The 12974-nt window shown below is 39.6% G+C and overlaps 1 protein-coding gene across 6 annotated transcripts in view; it reads right to left on the bottom strand.

Annotated features, from left to right (window-relative positions):
• CNTN5 (contactin 5) overlaps positions 1–12974 on the bottom strand; it is a 3179309-nt gene that overhangs the window by 672900 nt on the left and 2493435 nt on the right. For all 6 annotated transcript variants that reach the window (XM_069202389.1, XM_069202386.1, XM_069202392.1 and 3 more), the window contains one exon: positions 11007–11143. In XM_069202389.1, the coding sequence (XP_069058490.1) occupies positions 11007–11143 (137 nt within the window). The remainder of the gene's footprint in view (positions 1–11006; positions 11144–12974) is intronic.

Consider the following 12974-nt stretch of genomic DNA (forward strand, 5'->3'; position numbering starts at 1 on the left):
GCAGGGCACATATGGAAGGAGACATTTCTTTTGGTGTCTTTCAGATCCCATCACCTCTCGGTAACACATCGCACAATGACTTTTACTAGTTTAGTATGGGTGCTGTGGAAGCAAATGTAAAATACATCAATTTACCTCCTTATCCAACCCCACTGTTTCTTTCAGGCCTGTGGTTTACTCATCACCTATATCAAAATGCCAAAGGCAATGTACATCTTTTCATTGTTTAAGTGCCTGAGATGTGATTATAGTTTCCTAATTTATTATATGGACAACGCATTCTAAAATTTGTGATAGATCTGATTTTTCCAAACGAGTAAAACATAGTAACAAAAAATTACACGTTTTATATTTAAAGTTTATGTTTATCTGGAGAACAATGAACTGCTGTGACTATGCCACAGTAGAGTAGCTGCCATTGAGCAAACGGAGGTGCACAATCACTGTCCATGACATGGCCACAGATCTTCATTTATGTTTACATGGTTACACGAGGGAACCGTTTTTGTAATTAACAGATTGCACTCTTGGTGTTCCATTTTTATACAACCCCGGAAGCAAGTTGTAAACGACCACACCTCGCAAGAGAAAAAATTAAGCAAACCAGGGAAGAATGCATCTGTGGCTGCATTGCAAGCAGACTTTTATTGCCATGGCTGCTTAAAGCTATGTTGTTTATTCCAATTATTTTCCAATTAATTACATCGTGGATTGATTTCCAAAGATCCCGGGCATTCGCTGCACTGCAAAGCATGAAATCTTTTGTTTTGCAGTCACTGTTTACTAGACTCGCTCGGGAGATGCAGTAAGTGGGAGAAAAGTTGCAACACAATTTCAGTTTAGATTTTTTTCCAGTGGCTGACAACGTGTGAAATGAATCTCGAGGCAGAGCCACTTTTAATTTGGTTACCGTTCCTCTGGGATTCTCGCAGGCTGAGCACTATCTAGAAACCGAAATGAATAGTTTGGGAATCCAGCGTGAAAGTGATAATGGGAGAGAGAAGTGGAAAACTGAACAAATAGAAGGAGGCACAGCTTCTAGAAATAATTCTACAACAGACGTGGGTAACCCTTAAACCTGTACAGATTGGGATAGGAAAAACACAAAGGCAGTAAAATGATCATTTGAATTCTCGTGAAGATGAAGACGAACAAATGATTTAGCTGTGTTGCTTCTTTCATGTTCAAATGCTACGTTATTCAAGTTTGTTTTTGCAGCATAAACTAAGCTCTCGGTTACTGCTCCCCACAGAGCCTCAGTGACCTGGTACGTTTAGGAGCGAATCACTTTACTCTGAGAAAAATCTCACATAGTATAAGTTAAGAATGTTTGTCAAACTCGCAACTTGTGAATTTTACAGATAATTAATGGGGTTCTGCTTGTTTCTCTTGTGGAGCAGGCAAACATTTAACACCGGTTCACAAGAGGTTGCCGATTTATGCCTAGTTCAGTCTTTAAATAAATATACTGCACATTGTATACATTTGAACGGTTTACTGCCAATTGAGGATAAGTGAACTGGAAGCCAAGTCATAAAAGTGCTACTAGGGACATCGAATGCGGCACTTGGTTGTCCCTCTAAGCACTCCACTAACTGACATGGTTAATTTACTCGTGTGCAAGATGAAAAGTCATGAAAAACTATGCCGGTCATTAATTTCCATGAATAATCTTCCACCACTTCACTTGCTCCTGTGGATTTTCTGATGAGCAGAGAATACACATATGTTTTCTCTTTTTCCTCTACCAGTAAAATCCGTTTCCTGGTGCAGAAATTGCTTTTCCCGATTCCTGTTAAACGTGACCGATTTATGAAGTTTTTAGCCCTGGGTTGCCCACGTGATATAACATTATTTTAAGTAAATGTATCCAGATTAGTACGGTGGACACAAGTCTTTGAAAGGAAAGTGAATCGCCAAAATGTCACAGGTTTGTGATCATCCTCACTTTTTTAACGGGTTTCCACTAGGATTGCCTCTGAGAACACCATCATCCCTGCCCCTACAGACACTCCCATTCATCTGCATGCAAGTATTTCACATATCCTGATTTTATGAATGAAAACGGGGACTAAGAGCAGTGACTTCAATGGCCGCTGCCTAAAACATTCCCCTCACTTACATCTCCAAAAAGACTGACATCAGCCATCCTAGATTTTGGGATGCTAAGACCCAGGAGGTGCCTGAAATCGGTATTGCTACTGAAGTCGCTGCAGCTTCCCCAACTCACCGGGAGATCAGCGGTATTGATGGTGAAGTAAGTAGCCTAGTTTTGCTCTAGAAGAAGGCTGTGCAAAACAGGGCCACCCTCTGATTAATCATTGCAAATCTTCTCAAGCTGCTTAGGCGAATCCACCCATGGAAAGGGATGACTATATTATGGAGTTATGTGGGTGAGAAGTGCTGGCGCTGCTAATCTCGTACACAAGACCACTCAGCAACTGCCCCATGGTCACCCGCAGCGGGGTATCCTGAGTTTGGGGTGTAAGGAATACAAAGCCTTAACATTTACTGTAGGAGCTGTTATTTGGAATGGTACGGTCTTCCTATATCAATTTACTTCACATGCTTTACTGGAAACCCAAATGCTTAGTATAATGCACAGTTCTATTATATGGAAAGTAATCTCTGGCAGACAACAACAGAGCAGAAATCGGATGGATTATGCATAACCTGGCTCAGTTTAATGACTGGATGTTTCACACACATGGGCAGATCATTATAGAATAATATAATCTCCAAACACCACCACTGGGTTTACAACTGTATTATCATCTTCACTGTTTCTGCATAAAGTTCAAGACTGTCTGAAACATTCTATTTTGTAGCTCACTATACCCTCTTTTTTACCTGCTTGAAGTAAAAAAAAATCTAGGTTCAATTTATGTGGGAACTTGACCCCTGACTGATCTTCAGACTCCACAAAGTTATTAAAGAGAGACTTTACACTATCTCCCCAGTGGCAATCCTACATGGCATATATTCAGTTACAGACTTATTAAACCATTTCAAGAAATGTATGAAGTTAGCATAAGTGATGCGCATGATATATATATTATGGCACCAGAAATCTAAATTGCCTCCCTCTCATAAGGATTTGCTTAGTCATTTGTTGCTGATTGTAACATATGAGCTGGTGATACATAGGTTAAATGACTACATGTAGATCGGCGTGTGCATATCATTTTCTCTCTTGTTAAAAATCTTTTAAGAATTGTAGAAGCTAGAACTGAACTTGCTTAAATGAGGTCTAGCATAATCCTCATGAAAGTCAAACCTGTCTTCATTAGCACCTTCCAGTGTTCATACTATATTTACAGTTGTGTCTATGGAACTAAGACCCTTGGTCCTTGAACTGTCTTATGCCAGTGGTCTGATAGCTTGAAACTGTAGCTGAATGTATGTATGTATGTATGTATATATATACATATATATATATATATCTCCTATAATCAGACCTATATCGTTGGCCTTTTAGAATATTCCTCATCTGATAGGTTGGTCTGGTACCTACGAAATCCCTTCTCCAACATATGTTTAAATCATATCCATACTCTTCTCTCTCCCACGTTCCCTTTTGCCCCCACCACAGACATCTGGTTCTTAAAAGATTTAAAATGTGCAATGTTTGAATGTTGTCAATCCTATCAGTATAGATTAGTTAGTGAAAAACAAGTCCCCTTTCAATTGTTCTTGAGCGGAAAATTTAGCTGTCTACCAACTGAGAGTTCTTAAAATACTTTTTAGTTTGGGAAATTAAAGAAAAGATAATAGGACTGATTCACAAAGGCATTTATAACTATAGAAAATAGCAATACTCAAGTACTCATTTAACTACTTTTGCATGCCTTTGTGAATCATCCCCAAAAACCCAAACCCCTGTTAGTAAAACTAAAAATAGAACACAATCCTTTATATCTGTAATAATTGTATATGGATATTTCCTGAACATCCCTATTTAATTCCCATTTTGTAAGTTCTGGAAAGGAATGCAAGAGTGTGTAAAAGAGAACTACTTTACATGGACCAAAGTACATTTGTAACTTTGCCCCAAAGTTTAGTGCTATTGGGGAGAATGATCACATTTTCGTTAGTTATCTCAATGTGTACCTTTTCCATTTCAATATTAGATGATCATGCATTGGCTTGACTTAATCAATTGTAATGTGGATTTGTGATAACTTTTCATTTCTTCCCAGAGAATTGCCCATGCATTTAAGTTACTTGCTTTACAATCCCAATCTTTATTTCATTACTATTTTAATTAATATCCTTAACTATATGATGTCCATTAAAACTAAATTACAGACTTTTTCTATAACAATGTTATGGTGCTGTATAGTTTAATATTCTAATTTTAAGAGAGTGATTTATTAGTTGAAGTGGATTCTAGTCCACCACAAGTAATGCAACCACTAACAGGCTAGGTCTAGGCAATGGTTACAGTAATGGAAACCAGCGCTTAACACCTGGTAGCTATGGCACAGAGTGGATAGTCTTAGCTTAGAGAAAACATGTCAAGCAATTAAAAGTACCAAAGATGTCAAAGTCAATAACAAAGGACAATACAATCCCACTCTAGCTTATTAAAATAGACAAAAATGTAATAAACACAACACCAAGATGAAACAAAGCTGCAGCGCTGGGAGGTCCAATTCGGGTAACCATGCCATAGAAGTTACCCATGATACAATAGAATAGAATATAAATGTTTTAAGATTTAGGAGAAAACTGTCCTTTAAAAATTAAACGAACAACCATATCCAGTAGGCCTCTATCATCTCAGATGACTGGGACCTAGGTGAAAGTTTAGATTGGTGTTTCTGATCCACGTCACATTGCGGTTAATCCGGTTTGTCCCAGTATGACATTTTACCTTGGGACTTAGTTCCTGAAATGGAAGCTAAAATTCTACAGGAGGGCAAAGCAGTGGGAAGTAGCTTGGGAATGGTCATCAAAGTCAGATATCTTAGCTGTGAGGATCAGTTGAACTGGATTTTCAGGGAGCAAAATGGTCAAAGTGGGACCAACATCTTTTTTGCCAGTGGGAAGGTTATGCCTTGGTCAGATCTGAATGGGTGGTTCGGATAGATCTAGGTCTTGGAAGCTCAAATCTTTGCCATGTCCCATCTTTTCATATTGCAGGAGAAGTCTAATTAGCCACAGCTAATGCCCCACAAACCCTGGACCCAGCACTTAGAGACCTGGATTTACTCCAACAGATGCCACCAGCAGGTTCCAGTGCAAGTCCAGCTATAAGTGGTCTTTTCAAGAAAGGTCTTTTGGAGCTGATGTTATCCCTGTAGCCACACAGGAGGTCAGTCAACTGACCTTTTCGGTCCATTTCTTTGTCCTGGCCACAAATGAAAACAGGTCCAGCCCTTCAGGTATCCACACAAGTCTCAAACAGTAGATTCCATTCTCCTTCTGTTCTTCTGCAAGGCTAGAAAGTGTTCTGATGAGCTACTGATGAGGTGCCAGATTTTTAGCTTTCACTAGCCAGTTAGTGGGTGTGGCTTCTGGATACTCCCTAACGAATGAAGAAAGCTCCTGGAGGCAATTCTTGCCATGGGTGTATGTTTGTTGGAAATGACCCTTTTTGCAGAGTTATCCCCAAACTTTTTGCCTCTGACCTCCTGTTTTTGACTGGGTCCTGCATTTTGTTTTTGCTGGGTTTAGGATTCTGGGTACTTAACCACTGTTGACCTGTGCCAAATTGCAAGTGCTCCCTGTAAGTTTTACTTGTGATTGGTTTATCCACGATTAGCATATTTTATTTACGAATATGCACCTAGTAAAGTGCACTATGTGTTTCTAGGGAATGTAAATCAAATGCTACTAGTGGGCCTGCAGCACTGATTGGGCCACCCACATGAGTAGCCCTGTAAACATGTCTCAGACCTACCATTGCAGTATCTGTGTGGACAGTTTTAAACCTGGCAAGTGCACCCACTAGCCAGGCCCAAATCTTCCCTTTTACTACATGTAGGTCACCCCGAAAGTAGGCCCAAGGCAGCCTCAGGGGCAGGGTGCAGTGTATTGAAAAGTAGGACATGTACTGGATTGTTTTACATGTCTGGATAGTGAAATACTGCTAAATTTGTTTGTCACTCTTGAAAGGCCTATCTCTCTTATAGGGTAACATGGGGATTGCCTTGAAATACATGTTAAGTGTAACATCCCACTGGTAGCAGTTAGAGATATGGCATTCAGGGTCTCTGAACTCACAATTAAAAAATACATCTTTTGGTGAAGATGGTTTTTGAATTATAGGTTTGAAAATGCACCTTTAGAAAGTGGGCATTTTCTTGCTTAACTATTCTGTGACTCTGCCTGTCTACGGAATACATGTCTGTTGGACTGTTTGTGAATCACTTTAGACAGTCACACAAAGGGAGCTAAGGTGTGCCCTGCATTTGCTAATGGGTCTTTCTGAGCTGGAACGGTGGGAGGCGCTGACACTTGCACCCCAATAGGGCTATGCCTGTCCTTACACAAAGAAGTCTCCAACCCCCTGTAGAGCGTCTGGGGCCCAGACAGGGAAAGGCAGGGTCTTGTGCACTAAAAGACTTGTCTTTGAAGTTTGCCTACTTCAAAGACAGAAATGGGTATAAGTACTGGACCTCTGACACCACATAGTTAGAACACTTCTGGACTGAGGACATTGTGTAGGATAAAGAGCTGGATGCCGTAGGAGGGACTGCCACTCTGCCTGTTGCTTTACTGTGCTGGCCTGCTAATTGCTGCTTCTGTCCTGGGAGTGAAAGAACTGTACTTTGATTTCTATCTGTTTCCCAAGGTTCTCCAAGGGCTTGAACTGAGCTTGCTTTCTTTTAAGAAGTCTCAGGAGCATCAAAGACTTCACCTGCCAATGTCTGGGCACTCTTGCTGAGAGTACTGACTTTCCAAGTGCTGCCAAATCCAGTCCCTGGACCCATGGGCATGAGTTCTGTTTTCAACCAAGAAGAAACTAAGCAATTTGACTCCAGAGTGATTTTGAAACTGGCGCAGCATCAGACTACAAGCATCTGCCTGCGCTAGAGCCATAGTCCCTGCTGAGTGCAATGACCGCGACCTGCAACACAGGCCCAATGTTGCCACAGCGCCTCCGAAGTCTTATCATAGCTTGAGTTCTGAGCGCTGTGTCAACAACATCCATCCAACTTTGCTGCAGCATCTGTGGCGAAATTGTGACACCATCAAGCCAATGCATCACATCTTGACCTATTGGATTCATCGACCTCACCATTGACGCTGCATCACCTCTCCTGCAATTGTAAGGAACCAACATCTCATTTCCCTTTCCTAGCAGTAAGGAACCAACGCCTCACCTACCATGTGGCAGTAAGGAACAGATGTCGCACTGTCTCCAGTGACCCCTCACCTCCCTGACTCAGTACAACATTTTTGTTTCCACACCATTTTCCAAGGTACTGTACCTGGGGTTTGTGCGACTCAGTGATCGGCCCGCATTCCCTCAGAAGTGATGTCAGACTATTAGGAGTGGCTCTGTGAAGACTCTGTTATAGCCCCAGTTGGAATTATGTTTTACCAAGATTTACACTATGAAAATGTGTATCCTTACTTTTGTAGGTTGGATAGTTGTTGATTTGGTCTTGTTTTACTCGGGTAAATATTGGCTATTTTTCTAAACTAGAGTGGAGTACTTTTGTAGTGTTTTCAGTGTGTGTGTGTGTACCCAGACATTGGCTTTGAGATAAGCCTGAATGCTTGATCCAACCTACAAAGGGGGTGAGGGCAGGGGTTATCTTGGCTATGTAACTCCCTTACCCTGACTAGAGTTAGGGTCTCTTCTTGGATAGGGTGCAAACCGCTGCCAACTAGAGACCCCATTTCTAACCATGTTCAACAAAATATACTATGGCCTGAAAGTTGAACGTGTCAATCCAGGATAAGCCAATATTTACATTTTAGGAGTAAGAGCCCACATACTGGGCACTAGATTGCGGATTGCTGAGTCTAAAAAGCAGGAAAAAAATGAAGGTGACTGCAAAAAGGTGCACCTCCTCAAACTAAGACAATATTTTCATAAAACATTATAGTTAGAGGGATTTTGGATTTACACCTGGAGATTTTTTAATGCATCTATGTTTAGCGTAGGTGAGAAAAGGGAGCTTTCATACAGGCCCTTTATAAATATTCTTTCTTTGTTTACTTTCATGAAATATCATAGCATAATTTCTAATTTACTGCTTGGAGATCTTTGTCTACAAATTTTATTCATAGGATTTATTTTATCAAGTAGTTTTTTTTTTCAGGCAACTGAGTTGTTTTATTTACATATGACTTCCCCATTCATTACCAAACTGTTTGGGGAACAGTAATGAAGGAAAATTGAGGTGGAACAAAAGAAGACAATCATGTTACAGAACATATTAGTGTTCTAGGCAAAGGATTCTTGCAATTGCTGTAGGAATCACAGAGAAAAACGCAGTACTGTGTTCTCTTTTGTGTCCCCTTACTAAAACTCTAATACGGAGTATTTGTTCTCTATATATTTGAGTCAGTATTAAAAGCTGTATACATCTACTTTGCAGCCTAGTAAACTGAAAGTAATCTCACAAGCATGGTATCATTAAAAAGTTCACTTTGCTCCCACAATACCAAAACAAAGGTAAAGCCAATTTCCACCTCAGTACTAAACGTGTGTGCAATACAGATAAAGCAACTAAGTAATAAAAAGTCTGAATAAAGAGAACATCTACATACATTCAATAGCTATATTGCCACAAACTTACACACACACATGTAAAATTGGTTCAAAATGTATTAGAGCAGATTTACATTTCCTTAAAAAGCAGGGAATTTTTATAGAGGTACAAATGTTTAGCAAATGACAAAACCCCTTAATGTCAGTTTTACTGGGATTTAGGGACCTTAATTAGCTCAAGTGGAAGTAAATGCTGGACATCTGGATCAGTTGATGTTTTTACTGTCTCACAGAGGATCATTTCTGGAAGACCTTTCAGCAGACGGGGATGAACAGGCAAAATTCATTAAGTACGAAATTTGGATAAATAATAAAAAAAATACTGAAAGTAATGCAATACTAATCTTTCTGTCCCTCTATCCAAAGGCTACATCTGGGTCTTCCAAATATTCCAAAGCCTAGAATGATGTTTCTGTGTATTTCTTGCAGCCAGAAAAACAGGCAACTATCTTCTTAGTCCGGGTAGAGAAGTTAGGAAGCCTCATAGTCTGATATCTGCAGTACCTTAAAGAGTTCAGTCCAGCATGCCATTGATTGGAATTTTTAAACCAATACTAATTGCCCTTAAAGTGCCCAGATCACACTTTGTGTGGCATATATCTTACTCTGCATGATCACGCTGATGGTAGAGAAGTCTCTCAGAATCCTGTAAGCAGTATTCCAATTGGTGTGCCCTACTCTGGGAATGCCTGAGCTCTGCTGGTAACGGTAACCCTTAACATGGATAGCCAGTTTCCCTACCAGGAAATACAAAGACCTTTTTCGCCCATCTACTGATCAACATTCAGGCACCTCTAGTGACAACTGGATACAAAGTTGATCAAAGCACAAAGAACAGAATGTAAATCCCAGTGCATGTTTGACTGAATATTTCAGGCAGACTGAGGAAGCCTCTCCTTCATATCACACCACCCATCACACCACCCGCCAGTCTTAGGTCCCATGCAGGTCGTAATCCTAGATTTTTTATTAGAACAAATGAATATACAGCTTTAGAGAACTCAATTGGACAAAGTGTATACATTAATGATTCTTAACACACCAGGGCAAATTGGTCGGACAAACGTCAAACTACTCCAAACTCAAAAATAAAATGTCCACAAACTCATTAACAAGCTAATGTTGTCACCTCTGTGAGCTACTGCTGTGTCAATAGCACTGAGATCTGAACTGTTGGCTTAAAATTGGTGCACAGCTTTCTACATCATAGGCATTGTATAAGCTATTAATCAGGTATTTTTTTGTTGACTTGCTAGTCTTATGTTGCTAATCATTCTATTGCAACACATATTTATATATGGCTATGCCCTGCGTCAAGACCCTTGGTGCAGTGGCCAACACCCCCGCAAATGCCCTGCAAAGTGAGTGGTTGTCCAGAAGGCCTGGCCCCTGTGCATAAACCTCCATGAACTCCCATCTCCTGTTGACATCCAATTCACATTTAATTTTTATTTTTACATTTCTGTGATGTTGTTGTACTCCCATGGCACTGGCACTCAGGCTTCCCCCACACAGTACCCAAACACCCATGGGCAGCTTAACCAACTGCTGCACACAGCCACAGGCCGAGCACAGCTGGGGTTGAATCCAGGGCCTGCCCTTCAGGCCAGACCCTGTATCTAATTCCCAGCTGAAGGTGGTCAACCCTCTTGTGTGCTGCCAGCCCCCTGCTTCACGTGTTCAGCATTGTGCAGCAGCCAGTTGTCTGTAAGCCAGGCCCCATGACTTCAATCCCCCACATACCCCATACCACATTTTATTTCTTTACATATTTTGTGGTACCACCACTTAAGCTACACCCAAAGGAACATGCATGATCTTGTATATCCTGGGGGTGTAGTTTGAGCAGAGGTACCATGAGAGCCCTGCTGTACCTCATGAGGTGGTTGTGCTGAGTCCTGCATGAGTATTGGTTAAACTATGTGAACTTTGACCTAAGTATAACTACACAGTGACATTTATTTATGCCATGGCAGTGAAAATAAATGTGCACTGATAACAGAGGGACTGTACCAATAAATCTCTAAATAAGTAAATTTTTACTACTGTGCTACTCAGAGTGGTAATGACTATATTTAATTATTAATACCCGATCATACACCATAATCACAATATGGGTTAAAACTACATAGATACCACCTCACTGGAGTCATGTTTAAATGTGGTGCTGAGAGACACTACAGGAAGTTTAAAATCATTATTCAAGAACGTAAAGTACTTAAAGTAAAAAGAAAAAATGAGTAAGAAACCATTTCAACTTTCTTTCATTCTGTACCTGTGATTGGAGAGGCTCTCCATTCTTCAGCCAGCGATAAGAGGGTTTTGGTTTTCCAGTGGCTTTACATTCCCACCGAAGCTGATCTCCGCTATCCAACTGAGTATCATTGATTTTTTCAACCCAATGTGGGTGGGCTGCAAAAAGAAGCACCACATTAATCCAAAAGGAAAAAAATAATTGTAATTTGAAAAAGTTGGCACAAACAAAATATTTTCTAAATGCATTACATATCTCACAATAGCTCCTATCTAAGGAGTTTGATGAACAGTTGAGGGTCTAGAGGTAGTCAATGACTTATTGTCAAGTCTAACAAATTACCTAGCCTAGACGTCTAGCTACCAGCTGTAGGTCAGCACATTTACTAGAATATCTATAGCCAGTTTTATCGTCCTATCAGAGGCTGATTTCTAAATACATACTTTGTTAGTTACATTTTTCACAACACAGTTTGAGTTAAAATCCTATCATAAAAGGCTGCTTATCTATGGTATTGATCTTTCCAGAGTACTCAGGTTACAAATGTGCTTATGTTGACCATTGGTCCAGTTTAATATAGCCATTTCAACGTATTACACATTTGCTCTTTAAGTTAGTCAGGCCTAATGGTGTTGCCATGCCCAGATAATGGATCTGTGCTCACCTCGAATCACCTGACCATACATTTGACTGATGAGGCATGTAAAGGTAAAAACATATGAGGTTTTTGTTGTGGTGGATGTCTGGTAGTTTGATATAAACATCTCCTTTACATCAGGATCAAATGCCGAGTACATATTGTTTATTCATTCTGTGATAGAATAGAGAGGCAAAATAGTGTAGAGCATGCCTAGAATAAAGGCACTTGATTCAGGTTAAGTCAAGTGTTTGCATCCATCATGTTTTTTCAGTCTTCAGTTTTTTGCAACATCATGCAAATCTTCTTTTTTGAATTGGGAACTGCCCATGCAAAATGTGCATGCCAATGTAAATGTGGTCTGTAGTTAACTAGACTAATACATCCTTATCTCTAAATTGTTTAATTATTGCTACAGTCTTAGTTTTCTACTTGCTTTGATGCACCAAAAACACTAGAGAGAATATATTTTAAGTGAATTATTTCATTTATCTTGTTTCTTTTGTCATCTTTTCTTTATCAAGCTTAACATGAACAAACACCTATGTGCTCTTTTCCTACATTGGTGTTGCACAGAAAGGTGTCATATTGTGATAACACAACACAAAAGGCAACAGTGATAATTTCATTTAAGTAAGATTTGGAAGATAATCATACGTATCTTTGGAACCCTGAGAGGGTATGTAAAACATGTTAACAGTGAAACATAAGGCTCAGTATCTTGCTGTACCTTTGATAGCTCTCATGCCAATTAGTGTTCAGATGTGATAGAATTCCTTTGATGTCTCCATCTTACTAGATAATGCCCAGCTTCGTCACTATTTACTCATTAATAGACAATCCAGATGTCAAAGTCTGTGCCATACAAAGTTGGGAATGTTTTGAGTTCATGATTAGAATATTAGATTTGTACATCAGGTTTATGCATACTGATTTACAGATTGGAGTGAAATTATAACATCGAATCATGGTTAATCTACCTCTCCTCAGTTACAGCTTACATGTATTTGCTTCAGTTGTGGACTCTTCTTTCAGTTATATTAATTAATCTAAGAATTGCTGTTACCTGAACTTCATTTAATATTAATACTCAGTACAAATGCTTAAGTTACAGCTTATATGTATCCTCTTCAGCTCTAGAGTCTTCTTCCAATTATATTAATTTATCTAATAATTGCTTTTACTTGAACTTAATTGAATAGTAATACTCAGTACAAACGTCTTCTTCATGTTCTCAACTATCTTTAAGATAGTTGGTCACTGTGTACACGCCTAGTCTTCCAATTGTTTTGTCTATTTAGTTGCACCAATTAATGTTTTAAAATATTTTCTCATTGAGTAGATAATATGTT

This window comes from Pleurodeles waltl, chromosome 8 (assembly GCF_031143425.1).
Source record: "Pleurodeles waltl isolate 20211129_DDA chromosome 8, aPleWal1.hap1.20221129, whole genome shotgun sequence".
Taxonomy (NCBI): Eukaryota; Metazoa; Chordata; class Amphibia; order Caudata; family Salamandridae; genus Pleurodeles; species Pleurodeles waltl.